At 43.8% G+C, this 23,971-nt stretch overlaps 1 protein-coding gene across 1 annotated transcript in view; it reads right to left on the reverse strand.

The window, feature by feature from the left end:
- Window positions 1–23,971, reverse strand: part of TMEM132E (transmembrane protein 132E) — a 99,604-nt gene that overhangs the window by 36,618 nt on the left and 39,015 nt on the right. The window contains exons 5-6 of the mRNA XM_044274285.1: window positions 17,584–17,776; window positions 17,239–17,382 (exon numbers count right to left, since the gene is read on the reverse strand). Of these exons, the coding sequence (XP_044130220.1) occupies window positions 17,239–17,382; window positions 17,584–17,776 (337 nt within the window). The remainder of the gene's footprint in view (window positions 1–17,238; window positions 17,383–17,583; window positions 17,777–23,971) is intronic.

The raw sequence follows: 23,971 nt of genomic DNA on the forward strand, positions 1-23,971 counted from the left end.
AAAAATATTTTTGTATTTTAATAATTCAGACATTTCCAGACTCGATACATGATTTGTAAATTTTTTTGTATATTTTTATATGTTAAATTGGGAAAGGAGACTGATTTAAAGTGTAGGGACAAGAATAGGGGACATTTTTCTAATATACTTTATTTGGAAAACCTTTATTTATAGTAGAAAACTAGGGCTGAAATGTCCTTTAGCAGCGATCTTTTTCAGAGCCGCTACTAAGGGACATCCATATTCCTAACAGCACAGTGCTGCACTGAATACTAGGAAGACTGGCTGGGAGCTGGTTGGTGTCTGTCCGCACTGCTCCCTCATATAGTGGGGCAATAAAGTGACAACTAGTGTACATATATATGAATATATAAATAAAAATGTATTCTTCCTTCCTGCTCACTGACGAGCGTCACCAGTGCTGTCAGTGAGCTTTCTCCCTGCACTCCCAACGTGCTAAGTAATGAATCAGCCACCAGGAGCGATGCCTGTGTGAGTGGTAAGTGCTCACTACAGGCAGTGCAGTGACCTGAAGAGGTAAAATTGCATTTTGGGACATGCACAATGCATGACTGCTAATTCACCCCGACTACAAAAGTTCAACTAGTTCATATCAGAAGTCAAAACCAAGTTTGTAACTTTTTCTTTCACATTAAAGGGATTTTTCATTATGAATCTGTACCTACCGGACTGTCAACCAAGTACACTATTTGGAAGAGCTGACTGAAAAAGTAAGACGGAAATACAAATTTTTCAAGAACAACTCATGGCTCTTGATTTTAGCTAATAAATAACTGTGTTGGAATACCCTGCCTATTTACCGGATCTTGCCCCCAATGACTTTTGTTCTATTCCCAAAGATAAAGGAAATATTGAAAGGAAGACATTTTGATGAGGACGATACAAAGACATTAGCAACACTTGCATCAAACCTACCACCATAATAATCTTTACAATTTCCTTTAAAGGGGGTTTCCAAGAGTTTTCAATAGGTCATCAGCATCAATGTGGCTAATAGTTTTTTTCTACTTCTGGATGTGAATAATTCTGTATGGAATAATAAGTGATGTGAACACTTTTTTGGTCATTAAAGAGAATTGCATATACCTTGACTGGAGTGCCGTGGATATACCTACTCTCGCTATACAATGGACGGCGCTGTGCTTGGCGAGCTCAGGGAAGGCCATGGCGCTACTTTAAGTGCCGGTGCCATCTCAAACAGCTAATCGGCAGGGGACCTGGGTGTCGGACCCCCAACGATCAGATACTGATGACCTTTTCAGAGGCTAGATCATCTTTAACAAAAACTCTCAAAAAACCTCTTTAACTTAAAAAAAAATAATAATTACTGATGCATACATTTCTGTTTATGGACTCCAGTAACTCTGTTTGCTGTTATGAAGAATGATTAGAAAAAGGGGTCTGATTTTTTCCAAAAACAGAGCCACTCTTGCCCATGGCACAAGCCGCTGAATGTGAATGATCTGCAATACTGGAAGAAGAGTGGTGTTGTTTCAAGGATGGACACAGAGAGCAGGGGCCCTTGTGTAAGAATGCTTTAGGGCCTCTTGTTGTTCAATAGCTTATTATAGAGCCTTTGTGTTTACCAAATAGTTCACTAGTAGATAAGTGCCATGATATTCTTTAGCTCATTCCCTTATATACAATCTGATAGTATGAAGTGACATTAAAGGTGGCCTTGGGCCACCATATCCACTTGGGCCCCTGTGCAGCTTCACAGGTTACACATATGATGCGTCGGGCCCTGGAGCAATTAGTCTACTTAAAACAGTAGGTGTATTACATGTTTTTCCATAGCAATCAATGATTTTATGCTGTGCTCAGTTACCAATTCACTCACACTAGGGTTTATTATTATTGATGAATCGTGTACTTGAATTGATAATGGCAACCTTTTTTAAATTATACTTCCAAATTGAAATAACGTGCAAATCATTTTTATTAATCATACCGCTGTCTGCAAAATGCAGAAATCTCAAGCAATAAATATTCCTGTAGCAGCAGGAACCGTTAACAAGCCCAGATAACCCAGATCATATTTATTTATAAGCAAAAGGAGTAGGCTCTGGAAGATTAGCACAGATTTTTGGTGTATCATAAGACCCCTGGAGCTTTTATTTCCACAAGTGATACTTTTTATACATAGTCCATATAATTACATTAATGCTATTCTATTTTTCATTGATGGCTATGGATAGAAATTTGTGGGTATTTGAGATAGTTTAAGAGCAATGATCAATGACAGTCATGATAACTCTTATCTGGCTAACCTACCAGAAGAAATCTATGTAGGTCAGCAACCTAGAGATTAGAGAGACTTGACAGTGTGATTAGGACTGCAGAAAAGAAAATGTTGAGGCTCTGAAATTATAGTGAGCCCAGAAGTGATATGCTATCAGTTTTGAGAGCATAATTGAAAGGAACGCTCTAGCATTTACTGAGTGTGGTCTAGCAAAAAGCACCAAAAAATATGCTGAAAGTAAAAAGAAAGTGCAAAATATTTTGCAAGAAAGGGAAGCTTAACAAGTTGAAGACTTAATAAGCTAATCAGTTGTAACTGTATATTGTACATATATATATATTATTTGGCAAGATTCCTTGTTACCACCTTTAGACATTCGCACACTGAATAGATGGAAAAATACTTTTAAAAACTGACTTTGGTAATACCATTCTTTTTACTTCACAGGGAACCTATCACACTAAAAATATAGACTGATCTGCCAGAAGCATGTTATAGAGGAAGGGGTGTAATGAAAAGGTGACATGACTGTATGTCACTGGTCACACAAAAGTATTTAACATCACTGGTCACAAAAAAGGTAACGTTCTGGAAGAAAGGCCATAAAACTTAGTAGGTGCTGGACCATGTGGTCAGAGAGGTGGGGTATGTAGTGTGAGATATGACACCCAAGTCTGGATTTCTCTTTCCTTCAAAGAACAACAAGTTGACATTTGTGTGAATAAGTGACTTTCACCCAACTTTTATAGTGGAGGAGTTACAGGAGAATCAATTTAATATTCCAGGCTGCCCTCAGTTACCTACCAGTGAAAACCCACCATTTTGATATATAAAATACTGGGAGGTTCTGAAACCTGAACCGTGGACTGAATATATAAAACATGTTTAAAACAATAAGTCAGTATTAATATGTTTTGAGAGCCAGTCAAGATTGAGATATGGATCCATTTACTCTGTCTACCCTCAAGGCACAGAAGTCTTGGAAGTGTTAGTTTTCCTGTTATTTTCTCTCTATTATTTTATAACTATTTTGCCATTTGTATGTCAATTTATTTAGTCACTACTGTACCTTTTTGTATTAAAGCTTTTAATGTTTAGTTCTTGCACCTCTAAAATTCTATAGATCTTCGAAGAGTGGTACCTTAAGGCAGCATGTGCTGGAGCGTACTTTTCTGTTAATGGATCGGCATCTTGTTCGCGGCAGCATGTATTTAGGGCATGTGGACTGTGTTTGGGGTATGATTTGTGCTCAGTTTTCAGCTTGAAGTGAGAAGAATTTTAAAATTAGCCAAGCTCTATTTAATTTCCTACTTTCTGGGCTTAGGAGTATGGTAGGTGGTCTTACCCACTGATTAACAGTTATCTCTGTACGCACACTTATACATGAAACCACCCAATGAACTTCGAAGCCCAGAATAAGTTCAGAATTATCAATTCAATTATTACATTATAGATTTTATACATAGACAAAAATATGTTTGTGTGCATGAGCCATAAAGCTGACTCTTCTTTCCAGTACTGTGTTACTTGAGAGGTGTCGTAACATCAGATCATTTCAATGACTTTAAGGGATAAGGTAGGAATTAGAGTTGAGCGAACACCTGGATGTTCGGGTTCGAGAAGTTCGGCCGAACATCCCGGAAATGTTCGGGTTCGGGATCCGAACCCGATCCGAACTTCGTCCCGAACCCGAACCCCATTGAAGTCAATGGGGACCCGAACTTTTCGGCACTAAAAAGGCTGTAAAACAGCCCAGGAAAGAGCTAGAGGGCTGCAAAAGGCAGCAACATGTAGGTAAATCCCCTGCAAACAAATGTGGATAGGGAAATGAATTAAAATAAAAATTAAATAAATAAAAATTAACCAAAATCAATTGGAGAGAGGTTCCATAGCAGAGAATCTGGCTTCCCGTCACCCACCACTGGAACAGTCCATTCTCAGATATTTAGGCCCCGGCACCCAGGCAGAGGAGAGAGGTCCCGTAACAGAGAATCTGTCTTCATGTCAGCAGAGAATTAGTCTGCATGTCATAGCAGAGAATGAGGCTTCACGTCAGCCACCACTGCAACAGTCCATTGGCATATATTTAGGCCCAGCACCCAGGCAGAGGAGGGAGGTCCCGTAACAGAGAATCTGTCTTCATGTCAGCAGAGAATTAGTCTGCATGTCATAGCAGAGAATGAGGCTTCACGTCAGCCACCACTGCAACAGTCCATTGGCATATATTTAGGCCCAGCACACACACAGGCAGAGGAGAGAGGTCCCGTAACAGAGAATCTGGCTTCATGTCAGCAGAGAATCAGTCTGCATGTCATAGCAGAGAATGAGGCTTCACGTCAGCCACCACTGCAACAGTCCATTGGCATATATTTAGGCCCAGCACACACACAGGCAGAGGAGAGAGGTCCCGTAACAGAGAATCTGGCTTCATGTCAGCAGAGAATCAGTCTGCATGTCATAGCAGAGAATGAGGCTTCACGTCAGCCACCACTGCAACAGTCCATTGGCATATATTTAGGCCCAGCACCCAGGCAGAGGAGGGAGGTCCCGTAACAGAGAATCTGTCTTCATGTCAGCAGAGAATTAGTCTGCATGTCATAGCAGAGAATGAGGCTTCACGTCAGCCACCACTGCAACAGTCCATTGGCATATATTTAGGCCCAGCACACACACAGGCAGAGGAGAGAGGTCCCGTAACAGAGAATCTGGCTTCATGTCAGCAGAGAATCAGTCTGCATGTCATAGCAGAGAATCAGGCTTCACGTCAGCCACCACTGCAACAGTCCATTGGCATATATTTAGGCCCAGCACACACACAGGCAGAGGAGAGAGGTCCCGTAACAGAGAATCTGGCTTCATGTCAGCAGAGAATCAGTCTGCATGTCATAGCAGAGAATGAGGCTTCACGTCAGCCACCACTGCAACAGTCCATTGGCATATATTTAGGCCCAGCACCCAGGCAGAGGAGGGAGGTCCCGTAACAGAGAATCTGTCTTCATGTCAGCAGAGAATTAGTCTGCATGTCATAGCAGAGAATGAGGCTTCACGTCAGCCACCACTGCAACAGTCCATTGGCATATATTTAGGCCCAGCACCCAGGCAGAGGAGGGAGGTCCCGTAACAGAGAATCTGTCTTCATGTCAGCAGAGAATTAGTCTGCATGTCATAGCAGAGAATGAGGCTTCACGTCAGCCACCACTGGAACAGTCCATTCTCAGATATTTAGGCCCCGGCACCCAGGCAGAGGAGAGAGGTCCCGTAACAGAGAATCTGTCTTCATGTCAGCAGAGAATTAGTCTGCATGTCATAGCAGAGAATGAGGCTTCACGTCAGCCACCACTGCAACAGTCCATTGGCATATATTTAGGCCCAGCACCCAGGCAGAGGAGAGAGGTCCCGTAACAGACAATCTGGCTTCATGTCAGCAGAGAATCAGTCTGCATGTCATAGCAGAGAATCAGGCTTCACGTCACCCACCACTGCAACAGTCCATTGTCATAAATTTAGGCCCAGCACTAGTGTTGAGCGGCATGTCCCATATTCGAATTCGCGAAATTTTGTGAATATTCGAAAGAATATTCGTAAAATATTCGCGATTATTCAAATTCGTTATTATTTCGCATATGCGATAATTCGAATTATCGCATAATACATATGCTATGCAAAATTCACATGTGCGCTAATGAAATCGCCTTACGAAGATTCGCAACTCAATTCAATCACTAATGTATGAATGCAATGCCCTTTGCCTCTGTTCTGGGACAAGTGTAGATATTCGCATGTGCGCTAATAAAATCGCCTTACGAAGATTCGCACCTCAATCACTTTCTAGGGAATGTGAGACTTTTGGGAATCAATCGAGATACAGTGGGGGGTGATGACAGTAGTTGACAGAGTACAGATCAATGTAATCTGTAAGGTGGAAAGTAAAATAAAAAATACGAATATTCGTAAATCGAATTTTACGAAGTTCTACGTATTCGCGAATATGGTGCTATACTATATGAATGCACAGGCCTTTGCCTCTCTGTTCTGGGGACAAGTGTAGATATTTGCATTTGCGTTAATAAAATCGCCTTACGAAGATTCGCAGCTCAATTCAATCACTAATGTATGAATGCAAAGCCCTTTGCCTCTGTTCTGGGACAAGTGTAGATATTCGCATGTGCGCTAATAAAATCGCCTTACGAAGATTCGCAACTCAATTCACTAATGTATGAATGCAAAGCCCTTTGCCTCTGTTCTGGGACGTGCCGATATTCGCATGTGCGCTAATAAAATCGCCTTACGAAGATTCGCGCCTCAATCACTTTCTAGGCAATGTGAGTAAGATCTGAGCTGTTGGACCTTTGGGAAACAATCAATTATATGTGTACTGTAATTTTGTGGGGGGGGGGGGGGAAACAAAAAACGAATATTCGTTTTTACGAATATATAGCACTATATTCGAAATATTCGCGAAATCGCGAAGTTGCGATATTCGCGAAAAAAATTTGCTTTTCGAATATTCGCGCTCAACACTACCCAGCACCCAGGCAGAGGAGAGAGGTCCCGTAACAGAGAATCTGGCTTCATGTCAGCAGAGAATCAGTCTTCATATCATAGCAGAGAATCAGGCTTCACGTCACCCACCACTGTAAGAGTCAATTTTCATAAATTTAGGCCCAGAACCCAGGCAGAGGAGAAAGGTCCCGTAACAGACAATCTGGCTTCATGTCAGCAGAGAATCAGTCTTCATATCATAGCAGAGAATCAGGCTTCACGTCACCCACCACTGCAACAGTCAATTGTCATAAATTTAGGCCCAGCACCCAGGCAGAGGAGAGAGCTCCCGTAACAGAGGATCTGGCTTCATGTCAGCAGAGAATCAGTCTGCATGTCATAGCAGAGAATGAGGCTTCACGTCACCCACCACTGCAACAGTCCATTGGCATATATTTAGGCCTAGCACACAGGCAGAGCAGAGAGGTCCCGTAACAGACAATCTGGCTTCATGTCAGCAGAGAATCAGTCTGCATGTCATAGCAGAGAATGAGGCTTCACGTCACCCACCACTGCAACAGTCCATTGGCATATATTTAGGCCCAGCACCCAGGCAGAGGAGGGAGGTCCCGTAACAGAGAATCTGTCTTCATGTCAGCAGAGAATCAGTCTGCATGTCATAGCAGAGAATGAGGCTTCACGTCACCCACCACTGCAACAGTCCATTGGCATATATTTAGGCCTAGCACACAGGCAGAGCAGAGAGGTCCCGTAACAGACAATCTGGCTTCATGACAGCAGAGAATTAGTCTGCATGTCATAGCAGAGAATGAGGCTTCACGTCAGCCACCACTGCAACAGTCCATTGGCATATATTTAGGCCCAGCACCCAGGCAGAGGAGAGAGGTCCCGTAACAGACAATCTGGCTTCATGTCAGCAGAGAATTAGTCTGCATGTCATAGCAGAGAATCAGGCTTCACGTCAGCCACCACTGCAACAGTCCATTGTCATAAATTTAGGCCCAGCACCCAGGCAGAGGAGAGAGGTCCCGTAACAGACAATCTGGCTTCATGTCAGCAGAGAATTAGTCTGCATGTCATAGCAGAGAATGAGGCTTCACGTCAGCCACCACTGCAACAGTCCATTGGCATATATTTAGGCCTAGCACACAGGCAGAGCAGAGAGGTCCCGTAACAGACAATCTGGCTTCATGACAGCAGAGAATCAGTCTGCATGTCATAGCAGAGAATCAGGCTTCACGTCAGCCACCACTGCAACAGTCCATTGTCATAAATTTAGGCCCAGCACCCAGGCAGAGGAGAGAGGTCCCGTAACAGAGAATCTGGCTTCATGTCAGCAGAGAATCAGTCTTCATATCATAGCAGAGAATCAGGCTTCACGTCACCCACCACTGTAAGAGTCAATTTTCATAAATTTAGGCCCAGAACCCAGGCAGAGGAGAAAGGTCCCGTAACAGACAATCTGGCTTCATGTCAGCAGAGAATCAGTCTTCATATCATAGCAGAGAATCAGGCTTCACGTCACCCACCACTGCAACAGTCAATTTTCATAAATTTAGGCCCAGAACCCAGGCAGAGGAGAAAGGTCCCGTAACAGACAATCTGGCTTCATGTCAGCAGAGAATCAGTCTTCATATCATAGCAGAGAATCAGGCTTCACGTCACCCACCACTGCAACAGTCAATTGTCATAAATTTAGGCCCAGCACCCAGGCAGAGGAGAGAGCTCCCGTAACAGAGGATCTGGCTTCATGTCAGCAGAGAATCAGTCTGCATGTCATAGCAGAGAATGAGGCTTCACGTCACCCACCACTGCAACAGTCCATTGGCATATATTTAGGCCTAGCACACAGGCAGAGGAGAGGTTCATTCAACTTTGGGTAGCCTCGCAATATAATGGTAAAATGAAAATAAAAATAGGATTGAATGAGGAAGTGCCCTGGAGTCCAATAATATATGGTTATGGGGAGGTAGTTAATGTCTAATCTGGACAAGGGACGGACAGGTCCTGTGGGATCCATGCCTGGTTCATTTTTATGAACGTCAGCTTGTCCACATTGGCTGTAGACAGGCGGCTGCGTTTGTCTGTAATGACGCCCCCTGCCGTGCTGAATACACGTTCAGACAAAACGCTGGCTGCCGGGCAGGCCAGCACCTCCAAGGCATAAAAGGCTAGCTCTGGCCACGTGGACAATTTAGAGACCCAGAAGTTGAATGGGGCCGAACCATCAGTCAGTACGTGGAGGGGTGTGCACACGTACTGTTCCACCATGTTAGTGAAATGTTGCCTCCTGCTAACACGTTGCGTATCAGGTGGTGGTGCAGTTAGCTGTGGCGTGTTGACAAAAGTTTTCCACATCTCTGCCATGCTAACCCTGCCCTCAGAGGAGCTGGCCGTGACACAGCTGCCTTGGCGACCTCTTGCTCCTCCTCTGCCTTGGCCTTGGGCTTCCACTTGTTCCCCTGTGACATTTGGGAATGCTCTCAGTAGCGTGTCTACCAACGTGCGCTTGTACTCGCGCATCTTCCTATCACGCTCCAGTGCAGGAAGTAAGGTGGGCACATTGTCTTTGTAGCGTGGATCCAGCAGGGTGGCAACCCAGTAGTCCGCACAGGTTAAAATGTGGGCAACTCTGCTGTCGTTGCGCAGGCACTGCAGCATGTAGTCGCTCATGTGTGCCAGGCTGCCCAGGGATAAGGACAAGCTGTCCTCTGTGGGAGGCGTATCGTCATCGTCCTGCCTTTCCCCCCAGCCACGCACCAGTGATGGACCCGAGCTGCGTTGGGTGCCACCCCGCTGTGACCATGCTTCATCCTCATCCTCCTCCACCTCCTCCTCATCCTCGTCCTCCTCGTCCTCCAGTAGTGGGCCCTGGCTGGCCACATTTGTACCTGGCCTCTGCTGTTGCCAAAAACCTCCCTCTGAGTCACTTCGAAGAGACTGGCCTGAAAGTGCTAAAAATGACCCCTCTTCCTCCTCCTCCTCCTCCTCCTCCTGGGCCACCTCCTCTTCCATCATCGCCCTAAGTGTTTTCTCAAGGAGACATAGAAGTGGTATTGTAACGCTGATAACGGTGTCATCGCCACTGGCCATGTTGGTGGAGTACTCGAAACAGCGCAACAGGGCACACAGGTCTCGCATGGAGGCCCAGTCATTGGTGGTGAAGTGGTGCTGTTCTGTAGTGCGACTGACCCGTGCGTGCTGCAGCTGAAACTCCACTATGGCCTGCTGCTGCTCGCACAGTCTGTCCAGCATGTGCAAGGTGGAGTTCCACCTGGTGGGCACGTCGCATATGAGGCGGTGAGCGGGAAGGCCGAAGTTACGCTGTAGCGCAGACAGGCGAGCAGCAGCAGGATGTGAACGCCGGAAGCGCGAACAGACGGCCCGCACTTTATGCAGCAGCTCTGACATGTCGGGGTAGTTGTGAATGAACTTCTGCACCACCAAATTCAGCACATGCGCCAAGCAAGGGATGTGCGTCAAATTGGCTAGTCCCAGAGCTGCAACGAGATTTCGCCCATTATCACACACCACCAGGCCGGGCTTGAGGCTCACCGGCAGCAACCACTCGTCGGTCTGTTGTTCTATACCCCGCCACAACTCCTGTGCGGTGTGGGGCCTGTCCCCCAAACATATGAGTTTCAGAATGGCCTGCTGACGTTTACCCCGGGCTGTGCTGAAGTTGGTGGTGAAGGTGTGTGGCTGACTGGATGAGCAGGTGGAAGAAGAGGAGGAGGAAGCCGAGAAGGAGGAGGTGGCAACAGGAGGCAAAGAATGTTGCCCTGCGATCCTTGGCGGCGGAAGGACGTGCGCCAAACAGCTCTCCGCCTGGGGCCCAGCTGCCACTACATTTACCCAGTGTGCAGTTAGGGAGATATAGCGTCCCTGGCCGTGCTTACTGGTCCACGTATCTGTGGTTAGGTGGACCTTGCTACAGATGGCGTTGCGCAGTGCACACTTGATTTTATCGGATACTTGGTTGTGCAGGGAAGGCACGGCTCTCTTGGAGAAGTAGTGCCGGCTGGGAACAACATACTGTGGGACAGCAAGCGACATGAGCTGTTTGAAGCTGTCTGTGTCCACCAGCCTAAATGACAGCATTTCATAGGCCAGTAGTTTAGAAATGCTGGCATTCAGGGCCAGGGATCGAGGGTGGCTAGGTGGGAATTTACGCTTTCTATCAAATGTTTGTGAGATGGAGAGCTGAACGCTGGCGTGTGACATGGTTGAGACGCTTGGTGACGGAGGTGGTGGTGGTGGTGTTGGTGGTACATCCCCTGTTTGCTGGGCGGCAGGTGCCAACGTTCCTCCAGAGGCGGAGGAAGAGGCCGAGGCGGCAGCAGCAGAATAGGCCGAGGCGGCAGCAGCAGAAGAGGTAGCAGGGGGAGCCTGAGTGACTTCCTTGGTTTTAAGGTGTTTACTCCACTGCAGTTCATGCTTTGCATGCAGGTGCCTGGTCATGCAGGTTGTGCTCAGGTTCAGAACGTTAATGCCTCGCTTCAGGCTCTGATGGCACAGCGTGCAAACCACTCGGGTCTTGTCGTCAGCACATTGTTTGAAGAAGTGCCATGCCAGGGAACTCCTTGAAGCTGCCTTTGGGGTGCTCGGTCCCAGATGGCGGCGGTCAGTAGCAGGCGGAGTCTCTTGGCGGCGGGTGTTCTGCTTTTGCCCACTGCTCCCTCTTTTGCTACGCTGTTGGCTCGGTCTCACCACTGCCTCTTCCTCCGAACTGTGAAAGTCAGTGGCACGACCTTCATTCCATGTGGGGTCTAGGACCTCATCGTCCCCTGCATCGTCTTCCACCCAGTCTTGATCCCTGACCTCCTGTTCAGTCTGCACACTGCAGAAAGACGCAGCAGTTGGCACCTGTGTTTCGTCATCATCAGAGACATGCTGAGGTGGTATTCCCATGTCCTCATCATCAGGAAACATAAGTGGTTGTGCGTCAGTGCATTCTATGTCTTTCACCGCTGGGGAAGGGCTAGGTGGATGCCCTTGGGAAACCCTGCCAGCGGAGTCTTCAAACAGCATAAGAGACTGCTGCATAACTTGAGGCTGAGACAGTTTCCCTGGTATGCATGGGGGTGATGTGACAGACTGATGGGGTTGGTTTTCAGGCGCCATCTGTGCGCTTTCTGCAGAAGACTGGGTGGGAGATAATGTGAACGTGCTGGATCCACTGTCGGCCACCCAATTGACTAATGCCTGTACCTGCTCAGGCCTTACCATCCTTAGAACGGCATTGGGCCCCACCATATATCGCTGTAAATTCTGGCGGCTACTGGGACCTGAGGTAGTTGGTACACTAGGACGTGTGGATGTGGCAGAACGGCCACGTCCTCTCCCAGCACCAGAGGGTCCACTAACACCACCACGACCATGTCCACGTCCGCGTCCCTTACTAGATGTTTTTCTCATTGTTATGGTTCACCACAACAACAAATATATTATTTGGCCCAATGTATTGTATTCAAATTCAGCGGGATATAAATTTGAGGCCTAGTATTTAGGCGCTGGGTGACCGGTATGGATTTAGTGACAGAATTAGACTTGGAAATGCACAGAAGCGTGTGTGTGTGAAGTTATTCTGAATGACCCTATGTGCACCTTCAATATTATATACCCTTTTAGGGATAGATTTCAAATAGCTCTGATATAGCAGAAACCACTAAATTATGAAATTGCTAAATTGGGAATTGTACTTCAACCCAGAACAAAAAATGTGCTTTGACGGACACTAAATATCTTGCCCAGCAACAACAGTACACCGGTGGGTAACGAGAGATTTAGAGGGAATTAAATTTGAGGCCTAGTATTTAGGCGCTGGGTCACCGGTATGGATTTAGTGACAGAATTAGACTTGGAAATACACAGTAGCGGGTGTGTGTGAAGTTATTCTGAATGACCCTATGTGCACCTTCAATATTATATACCCTTTTAGGGATAGATTTCAAATAGCTCTGATATAGCAGAAACCACTAAATTATGAAATTGCTAAATTGGGAATTGTACTTCAACCCAGAACAAAAAATGTGCTTTGACGGACACTAAATATCTTGCCCAGCAACAACAGTACAGCGGTGGGTAACGAGAGATTTAGAGGGAATTAAATTTGAGGCCTAGTATTTAGGCGCTGGGTCACCGGTATGGATTTAGTGACAGAATTAGACTTGGAAATGCACAGAAGCGTGTGTGTGAAGTTATTCTGAATGACCCTATGTGCACCTTCAATATTATATACCCTTTTTGGGATAGATTTCAAATAGCTCTGATATAGCAGGAACCACTAAATTATGAAATTGCTAAATTGGGAATTGTACTTCAACCCAGAACAAAAAATGTGCTTTGACGGGCACTAAATAACTTTCCCAGCTACAACAGGACAACGGTAACGAGAGATTTAGAGGGATTTAAATTTGAGGCCTAGTATTTAGGCGCTGGGTGACAGGTATGGGTTTAGTGACAGAATTAGACTTGGAAATACACAGTAGCGGGTGTGTGTGAAGTTATTCTGAATGACCCTATGTGCACCTTCAATATTATATACCCTTTTAGGGATAGATTTCAAATAGCTCTGATATAGCAGAAACCACTAAATTATGAAATTGCTAAATTGGGAATTGTACTTCAACCCAGAACAAAAAATGTGCTTTGACGGACACTAAATATCTTGCCCAGCAACAACAGTACACCGGTGGGTAACGAGAGATTTAGAGGGAATTAAATTTGAGGCCTAGTATTTAGGCGCTGGGTCACCGGTATGGATTTAGTGACAGAATTAGACTTGGAAATACACAGTAGCGGGTGTGTGTGAAGTTATTCTGAATGACCCTATGTGCACCTTCAATATTATATACCCTTTTAGGGATAGATTTCAAATAGCTCTGATATAGCAGAAACCACTAAATTATGAAATTGCTAAATTGGGAATTGTACTTCAACCCAGAACAAAAAATGTGCTTTGACGGACACTAAATATCTTGCCCAGCAACAACAGTACAGCGGTGGGTAACGAGAGATTTAGAGGGAATTAAATTTGAGGCCTAGTATTTAGGCGCTGGGTCACCGGTATGGATTTAGTGACAGAATTAGACTTGGAAATGCACAGAAGCGTGTGTGTGAAGTTATTCTGAATGACCCTATGTGCACCTTCAATATTATATACCCTTTTTGGGATAGATTTCAAATAGCTCTGATATAGCAGAAACCACTAAATTATGAAATTGCTAAATTGGGAATTGTACTTCAACCCAGAACAAAAAATGTGCTTTGACGGGCACTAAATAACTTTCCCAGCTACAACAGGACAACGGTAACGAGAGATTTAGAGGGATTTAAATTTGAGGCCTAGTATTTAGGCGCTGGGTAGACAGGTATGGGTTTAGTGACAGAATTAGACTTGGAAATACACAGTAGCGGGTGTGTGTGAAGTTATTCTGAATGACCCTATGTGCACCTTCAATATTATATACCCTTTTTGGGATAGATTTCAAATAGCTCTGATATAGCAGGAACCACTAAATTATGAAATTGCTAAATTGGGAATTGTACTTCAACCCAGAACAAAAAATGTGCTTTGACGGGCACTAAATAACTTTCCCAGCTACAACAGGACAACGGTAACGAGAGATTTAGAGGGATTTAAATTTGAGGCCTAGTATTTAGGCGCTGGGTGACAGGTATGGGTTTAGTGACAGAATTAGACTTGGAAATACACAGTAGCGGGTGTGTGTGAAGTTATTCTGAATGACCCTATGTGCACCTTCAATATTATATACCCTTTTTGGGATAGATTTCAAATAGCTCTGATATAGCAGGAACCACTAAATTATGAAATTGCTAAATTGGGAATTGTACTTCAACCCAGAACAAAAAATGTGCTTTGACGGGCACTAAATAACTTTCCCAGCTACAACAGGACAACGGTAACGAGAGATTTAGAGGGATTTAAATTTGAGGCCTAGTATTTAGGCGCTGGGTGACAGGTATGGGTTTAGTGACAGAATTAGACTTGGAAATACACAGTAGCGGGTGTGTGTGAAGTTATTCTGAATGACCCTATGTGCACCTTCAATATTATATACCCTTTTTGGGATAGATTTCAAATAGCTCTGATATAGCAGAAACCACTAAATTATGAAATTGCTAAATTGGGAATTGTACTTCAACCCAGAACAAAAAATGTGCTTTGACGGACACTAAATATCTTGCCCAGCAACAACAGTACAGCGGTGGGTAACGAGAGATTTAGAGGGAATTAAATTTGAGGCCTAGTATTTAGGCGCTGGGTCACCGGTATGGATTTAGTGACAGAATTAGACTTGGAAATACACAGTAGCGGGTGTGTGTGAAGTTACTCTGAATGACCCTATGTGCACCTTCAATATTATATACCCTTTTTGGGATAGATTTCAAAGAGCTCTGATATAGCAGGAACCACTAAATTATGAAATTGCTAAATTGGGAATTGTATTTCAACCCAGAACAAGAAATGTGCTTGAACGGACACTAAATAACTCGCCCAGCTACAGCACTAGGGACAGATTTAGCTGGATATAAATTTGAGGCCTAGTATTTAGGCGCTGGGTGACCGGTATGGATTTAGTGACAGAATTAGACTGGGATATGGCCAAAAAATGAACAGACTATTGCTGGTTAAATGCACTTGGTGTGACAGCTTCACCCTGATGTAGGCTTTAGCCAAAAAACAACCACACCATTGAGGGTTAAATGCACTTGGTGACAGGCGCAGCTTGCCCCTGATTTTGTATATGGCCAAAAAATGAACAGACTATTGCTGGTTAAATGCACTTGGTGTGACAGCTTCACCCTGATGTAGGCTTTAGCCAAAAAACAACCACACCATTGAGGGTTAAATGCACTTGGTGACAGGCGCAGCTTGCCCCTGATTTTGTATATGGCCAAAAAATGAACAGACTATTGCTGGTTAAATGCACTTGGTGTGACAGCTTCACCCTGATGTAGGCTTTAGCCAAAAAACAACCACACCATTGAGGGTTAAATGCACTTGGTGACAGGCGCAGCTTGCCCCTGATTTTGTATATGGCCAAAAAATGAACAGACTATTGCTGGTTAAATGCACTTGGTGTGACAGCTTCACCCTGATGTAGGCTTTAGCCAAAAAACAACCACACCATTGAGGGTTAAATGCACTTGGTCGCAGCTTGTGCTGGCGCACCACAAGACACAAAATGGCCGCCGATCACCCCAGAAAAATGAGACTGACAAACGGTCTGTGCAGCCTAAAAACAGTGAGCAATTGAGGATCAGCAGCTCAATGATCCACAGCTGCAGATCGATCAGTTAATCAAGTCCTTTGGAGGAGTTAATCTGCCTAATCTCGCCCTACTGTCGCAGCCGCAACCTCTCCCTACGCTAATCAGAGCAGAGTGACGGGCGGCGCTATGTGACTCCAGCTTAAATAGAGGCTGGGTCACATGGTGCTCTGGCCAATCACAGCCATGCCAATAGTAGGCATGGCTGTGATGGCCTCTTGGGGCAAGTAGTATGACGCTTGTTGATTGGCTGCTTTGCAGCCTTTCAAAAAGCGCCAAGAAAGCGTCACAAAAGCGCGAAGAAAGCGACGAACACCGAACCCGAACCCGGACTTTTACGAAAATGTCCGGGTTCGGGTCCGTGTCACGGACACCCCAAAATTCGGTACGAACCCGAACTATACAGTTCGAGTTCGCTCATCCCTAGTAGGAATTCATAAAATTGTCACATGACATTTTCCCTGCATACTATAAAAAAAAAAATCAGGGCGTACACAAATTGCAAAAGGTCAGTGCTTAGCGCTGCTGCATACAGTCCTGCATTGAATTCTGACCAGAAACCACAGCTACAGAGTGTGCATGTTCAAACAGCAATAATATACTGAGACATTAACTATATGTCTATATTTGTATTTAATAACAAAGGTCAAGGTTGAAAAAAGACATTGATCCATATAGTGCAACCTATTATCTTGCACTGTTGATCCACTGGATGGCAATGCCTTTTTTAGTCCAACCGGTAAGAGCTAGGGTAGCCTCTTTGGCACCTGCTATGAACCTCTGTAACTAAAAGGAGTCCATCTTCTGTGTTATAACAGAGGGTGAGAAGCAATGAACTGTTGCCTGGAGATTACATGCATGCTAGGACAAGGAGAGGAATGGTATCACATACTCAAATGGTACAAGATGCCCCAGAAGAAAACTCAGCATTATATATATGTTGAGTCTTCATTTATAATAATCATAGCCAATTTCCTGAAACATCTAGTTTTGATGAGAGTAACCAAGTGGGACCCTGTTCCAGGTTTTGCTGTTTGGCCTGTGATTAGTTGTCACACCCTTGACTGCTCCCATTAAAAAGCCAAGACAGCAAGTCTTAACCGCAGCCTCCAATGAACTCCCCAACAGAAGTAGTGATTAACACTAATCTTTCCCTCGTGCTTCTGCCTACATTACCTTGATAATGTCCTCATTGCGGGATTTACACTCTGTTAAAGAAGTAATATCAGTGATGATTCCCGAAACTTCAATGGCCAGGACCTTCACTGGGATAGCCACTGTTCGGCCTGTTAAAATAGCTGTGTTAATTATCTCAGTGTCCTGAAAGTGAAAGAAAGGCAACTGTAAAAACACTGGAAGCCTGTGCAAAATATAATAAAAGAGCAGACAACGAAGGAAAAAAACAGCTCCATAAACACATAAACATACGGCAGTATAAAAGCTGAAAAAACTGACTAAGAAACATGCAAAACCAAGCAAAGTTTTTAATGAAAAAATAAGAAGATGAAGAAGCTATCTTACCATTGCCAGGGGGACTATAGCTCGGATATCTTTTTGGATCACTGTCAGTTCTGTCACTGCTTTCTCCATTTCAGAAGGAGGCTTTTGACCTTGATATTCTAGATGCCACATTATACGCCTTTTAACAGACTGACTTGTGAAATTCTCCATCTCGAAGTCCAGCTGCATTATGGGATTAATAGGTTCATCCATCCTAAATAGAATAAAATATCATGAAAATGGTTATTATAATGCCTGTTCTTTTATACATATAAATGATCAAAAAGTCGCAGGTTATAATTATGTATAGGAAGTATAGGGATGGCTCACCCTCCAAGTTGCAAGAAAAAGGGTGCTCCCCCTAAAAAGGTTACCCCAAACCTTAAAAGAGAGTCAAAAGTATAGCTATGTAAGAGGGGCACACCTACATCTGATTCATACCAAACTCTAGACAATATTTAATTCTAAAAATGTATTAAATACAATTTATGTGCAAGTAAGGTACCTATTCACTCTAAAATACAATATACATGTTTAAAATGTAACCATGCCAAGGGTTAATGGGTGCTCGATCTGAGATCGCATCAAAAGATGCAATGTCTATTTAAATAGATCGCAGCAATAGATACAATGTCTATTTCAATAGCTTGCAATAATAGTGGATACAGTCTCTATGTTGGTCCGCAATTTATCATCGATATATCCAATATACAAGTGTACTGAGGTAGCAATTTTTTTTCCTTTGCAATACGTTGCATATATACTTTCACAGTTATAGCTTAGTTGTATTTAGCTGAGACACTGCGATATGTAGTGTTAGCAGGTTACTCACTGTTTGGAACCAGTAAAGTGTTCGGATTTTTGTGCTTAACGTGGCGTCCCACGTATTACCAGCACAGATGGTCGTACCTCCGATCAACTTTTAAAGTGAGTGATAAATTTGCAACCATAGAAACAGTCCGCTTAAGTACAGGGGTAGATGTGGGATTGCACCCACTTAAAGATTGTGATGACTCAATGTCTTTTACCCAGGACAAGGCAGGACTATCGTTTCTTTTGGAAAATATTCGGATGTTGTTGCAGATAAAGATGCGCAGGTGAGCTACGGTTTTTCTTCCTTTTGTAGAGACTTGTATACACCAGACGCGTTTCGGAGTTAACATGACTCCTTCCTCAGTGGACCACTGAGGAAGGAGTCGTGTTAACTCCGAAAGGCAGCAATAGATACAATTACCATTACAACTAAGCTATAACTGTGAAAGTATATATGCAACGTATTGCAAAGGAAAAAATTTTGCTACCTCAGTACACTTGTATATTGGATATATCGCTGAGACTGTATCCACTATTATTACAAGCTGAGACTATTGAAATATACATTGTATCTATTGCTGCGATCTATTGAAATAGACATTGCATCTTTTGTTGCGATCTCAGATCGAGCACCCATTAACCCTTGGCATGGTTACATTTTAAACATGTATATTGTATTTTAGAGTGAATAGGTACCTTACTTGCACATAAATTGTATTTAATACATTTTTAGAATTAAATATTGTCTAGAGTTTGGTATGAATCAGATGTAGGTGTGCCCCTCTTACATAGCTATACTTATAATTATGTATAGCTTAGAAAATAGTAAATCAAATACTTACAAACATAGTAAAACTACATACCTGACTGTTGTATGCCAAATTTTTTACGCTTTGAACAACTTTTTAAAGGTGTTATCCCATGATTAATATAAAAAATGAAAATCAGACATCATATATAGTGCTGCCCATAATTATTCATACCCCTGGCAAATTTTGACTTAAAGTTAATTTTATTCGACCAGCAAGTAATTTTTGGACTGGAAATGACATAGGTGTCTCCCAAAAGATAATAAGACGATGTAGAAGAGGCATTATTTTGGGGAAATAATTTACATTTGAATAAAAAATACAAGATGTTCCACACTGTGGAGGATCTCAGAGGACGTGGTCGGAAGCCAAAAGTGACACCTGTGCTGGCCAGGAGGATAGTTAGAGAGGTGAAAAAGAATCCATGGCTCACCACCAAGGCCATCCTGGTGAATCTGGGCTCTGCTGGTGGCAATGTCTCAAGGCAGATAATCCAACGGACACTGCACAATGCAGACCAAGGAGGACGCCACTTTTCTAGATAAGGTACAAAAAAGCTTGCTTGGCCTTTGCAAAAGCTCATCTGGACAAAGAAGAAGACTTCTAGTCTTCTGTCTTATGGTCAGATGAAATAAAAATGTTATTGTCTGGTCACAATGATGTTTCCTTCATTTGGCATAAAAAAGGAGAAACCTTCAACCCAAAGAACACCATCCCCACTGTCAAATATGGTGGTGGGAACCTAATACTTTGGGGGTGTTTTTCAGCCAATGGACCAAGGAACCTAATCAGAGTAAACGGCACCATGAAAAAAGAGCAATACATGAGGATTCTCAACGACAACATCAGGCAGTCTGCAGAGAAACTTGGCCTTGGTCACCAGTTGACATTTCAGAATGACAATGATCCAAAACACATAGCAAAAGTGGTAAAGAAATGGTTAGCAGACAACAACATTAACGTTTTGGAGTGGCCCAGCCAGAGTCCAGACTTGGATCCAATTGAAAATCTGTGGAGGTAGCTAAAGATCAGGGTGATGGCAAGAAGACCCTCCAACCTGAAAGATTTGGAGCTCATTGCTAAAGATGAATGGGCAAAATTACCTGTGGAGACATGCAAAATGCTGATCTGCAATTATAGGAAACTTTTGATTACTTTAATAGCCAATAAAGGATTTTCTATTGATTAGTGAGAAGGGTATGAATAATTTTGGACTGGACACTTTTTGCTCAAATGTAAATAAAAGTTGAGACTTTTTTTTTTCCACAATAAATGCCTCTTGTACATTGTCTTATTATCTTTTGGGAGAAACCTATGCCATTTCCCATTAAAAAAAAATACTTGCTGGTTGAATAAAAGTAACTTTAAGTCAATATTTGCCAGAGGTATGAAAAATTATGGGCAGCACTGTAGTACATGCTCTTTGTAACAAAGCTAGAACTAGTCCTGTACCCCAACATGGATCCATATATTTAGCCATTCATTGCTACCATTTCTCTGCTAGATTTATCTCAAGCTGGTGTAGCTCAAGGGAGGTGTCCTTTCTCAAGGAATGTGTCTTTCTTCAGGAGCGCTCTCTCTATCATAGCTCAGGAGACATTAGGCGCAGTGAGTGAAGGACGCTCACCAGCTGCCGTCCTTCACTCACTGAGCCTGCACCTAATACTAAAATGGACGGCGCAGGAGCGGGCTATGCAGGTCACGGAGGAGACCGAGGCTGTCAAACACCTTTACAAGGGCATGCCTAACGGTGAGAGGACGGAGTCTCTAGGTGCTGCAGCAATGCCCCACTAGCACCTGGAGGCTCATTTGCATATTATAAAAGTCATTATTTTGCGCGAACGGTGGCAGGCAGGGAGATATAAGTCATACAGTTATGTTCTGCTGACATTAGCACATTGCTAATGTCAGCCAGCTAAAGAACGATTTTTCTGAAGACAGAAACCCTTTAAAGGATGAAACCGAACATGTGCGGCCTTCTCTATAAGTAGGACAAAGAAATAAGTAAAAAAACAAAAACAAACAGCAGATGGCACTATACAGATATAGTTTATTAAATAACTCAGTTAGCCAGCTATATTACATTTTTACCTACATTGATTTATAAAAGTATTCAGATCCAGGTTGTTGTTTTGAAAACTGTAGAATATTTTTCATGGAACAACCCCTTTAATGCAAAAAACATGGGGTCAGCATAGAAGAGAGGGAGAGATCTGTGATAGATTGTGATATGTATCAGTGACATATAGTTTATCATGATCTGCAGGAGCAGGGATGTAGGTGGGGCACTTGCCCCTGGCAGTATCAGGTTGAGATTAGTAGAGGAGCACTGGACATGGTTCTTAGGATGGACAGAAGAGGGAATGAATACAGAGAATAGCTGGTTCCGCTCCCCTTCTGCGATGTGATAGAAGGGTAGAATTAATGTTTGTAACTACACTCACCTAAAGAATTATTAGGAACACCTGTTCTACATTTCTCATTAATGTGATTATCTAGTCAACCAATCACATGGCAGTTGCTTCAATGCATGTAGAGTTGTGGTCCTGGTAAAGACAATCTCCTGAACTTCAAACTGAATGTCAGAATGGGAAAGAAAGGTGATTTAAGCAATTTTGAGCGTGGCATGGTTGTTGGTGCCAGACGAGCCTGTCTGAGTATTTCACAATCTGCTCAGTTACTGGGATTTTCACGCACAACCATTTCTAGGGTTTACAAAGAATGGTGTGAAAAGGGAAAAACATCCAGTATGCGGCAGTCCTGTGGGCAAAAATGCCTTGTTGATGCTAGAGGTCAGAGGAGAATGGGCCGACAGATTCAAGCTGATAGAAGAGCAACGTTGACTGAAATAACCACTCGTTACAACCGAGGTATGCAGCAAAGCATTTGTGAAGCCACAATACGCACAACCTTGAGGCGGATGGGCTTCAACAGCAGAAGACCCCACCGGGTACCACTTATCTCCACAACAAATAGGAAAAAGAGGCTACTATTTTCATGAGCTCACCAAAATTGGACTGTTGAAGACTAGAAAAATGTTGCCCGGTCTGATGAGTCTCGATTTCTGTTGAGACATTCAAATGGTCCGAATTTGCCGTAAACAGAATAAGAACATGTATCCATCATGCCTTGTTACCACTGTGCAGGCTGCTGGTGGTGGTGTAATGATGTGGGGGATGTTTTCTGGGCACACTTTAGGCCCCTTAGTGCCAAATGGCCATCGTTTAAATGCCACAGGCTACCTGAGCATTGTTTCTGACCATGTCCATCCCTTTATGACCACCATGTACCCATCCTCTGATGGCTACTTCCAGCAGGATAATGCACCATGTCACAAAGCTCAAATCATTTAAAATTGGTTTCTTGAACATGACAATGAATTCACTGTACTAACATTGCCCCCACAGTCACTAGATCTCAACCCAATAGAGCATCTTTGGGATGTGGTGGAACGGGAGCTTTGTGCCCTGGATGTGCATCCCTCAAATCTCCATCAACTGCAAGATGCTATCCTATCAATATGGGCCAACATTTCTAAAGAATGCTATCAGCACCTTGTTGAATCAATGCCACGTAGAATTAAGGCAGTTCTGAAGGCAAAAGGGGGTCCAACACTGTATTAGTATGGTGTTCCTAATAATTCTTTAGGTGAGTGTATATGTGTATATACAGTACAGACCAAAAGTTTGGACACACCTTCTCATTCAAAGAGTTTTCTTTATTTTCATGACTATGAAAATTGTAGATTCACACTGAAGGCATCAAAACTATGAATTAACACATGTGGAATTATATACATAACAAAAAGGTGTGAAACAACTGAAAATATGTCATATTCTTGGTTCTTCAAAGTAGCCACCTTTTGCTTTGATTACTGCTTTGCACACTCTTGGCATTCTCTTGATAAGCTTCAAGAGGTAGTCACCTGAAATGGTCTTCCAACAGTCTTGAAGGAGTTCCCAGAGATGCTTAGCACTTGTTGGCCCTTTTGCCTTCACTCTGTGGTCCAGCTCACCCCAAACCATCTCGATTGGGTTCAGGTCCGGTGACTGTGGAGGCCAGGTCATCTGGCACAGCACCCCATCACTCTCCTTCATGGTCAAATAGCCCTTACACAGCCTGGAGGTGTGTTTGGGGTCATTGTCCTGTTGAAAAATAAATGATGGTCCAACTAAACGCAAACCGGATGGAATAGCATGCCGCTGCAAGATGCTGTGGTAGCCATGCTGGTTCAGTATGCCTTCAATTTTTGTATAAATCCCCAACAGTGTCACCAGCAAAGCATCCCCACACCATCACACCTCCTCCTCCATGCTTCACGGTGGGAACCAGGCATGTAGAGTCCATCCGTTCACCTTTTCTGCGTCGCACAAAGACACTGGTCTAATGTCCATTCCTTGTGTTCTTTAGCCCAAACAAGTCTCTTCTGCTTGTTGCCTGTCCTTAGCAGTGGTTTCCTAGCAGATATTCTACCATGAAGGCCTGATTCACACAGTCTCCTCTTAACAGTTGTTCTAGAGATGTGTCTGCTGCTAGAACTCTGTGAGGCATTGACCTGGTCTCTAATCTGAGCTGCTGTTAACCTGCGATTTCTGAGGCTGGTGACTCGGATGAACTTATCCTCCGCAGCAGAGGTGACTCTTGGTCTTCCTTTCCTGGGACGGTCCGCATGTGAGCCAGTTTCTTTGTAGCGCTTGATGGTTTTTGTGACTGCACTTGGGGACACTTTCAAAGTTTTCCCAATTTTTCGGACTGATTGACCATAATTTCTTAAAGTAATGATGACC

This window comes from Bufo gargarizans, unplaced genomic scaffold, assembly GCF_014858855.1.
Source record: "Bufo gargarizans isolate SCDJY-AF-19 unplaced genomic scaffold, ASM1485885v1 original_scaffold_1625_pilon, whole genome shotgun sequence".
Classification (NCBI taxonomy): domain Eukaryota; kingdom Metazoa; phylum Chordata; class Amphibia; order Anura; family Bufonidae; genus Bufo; species Bufo gargarizans.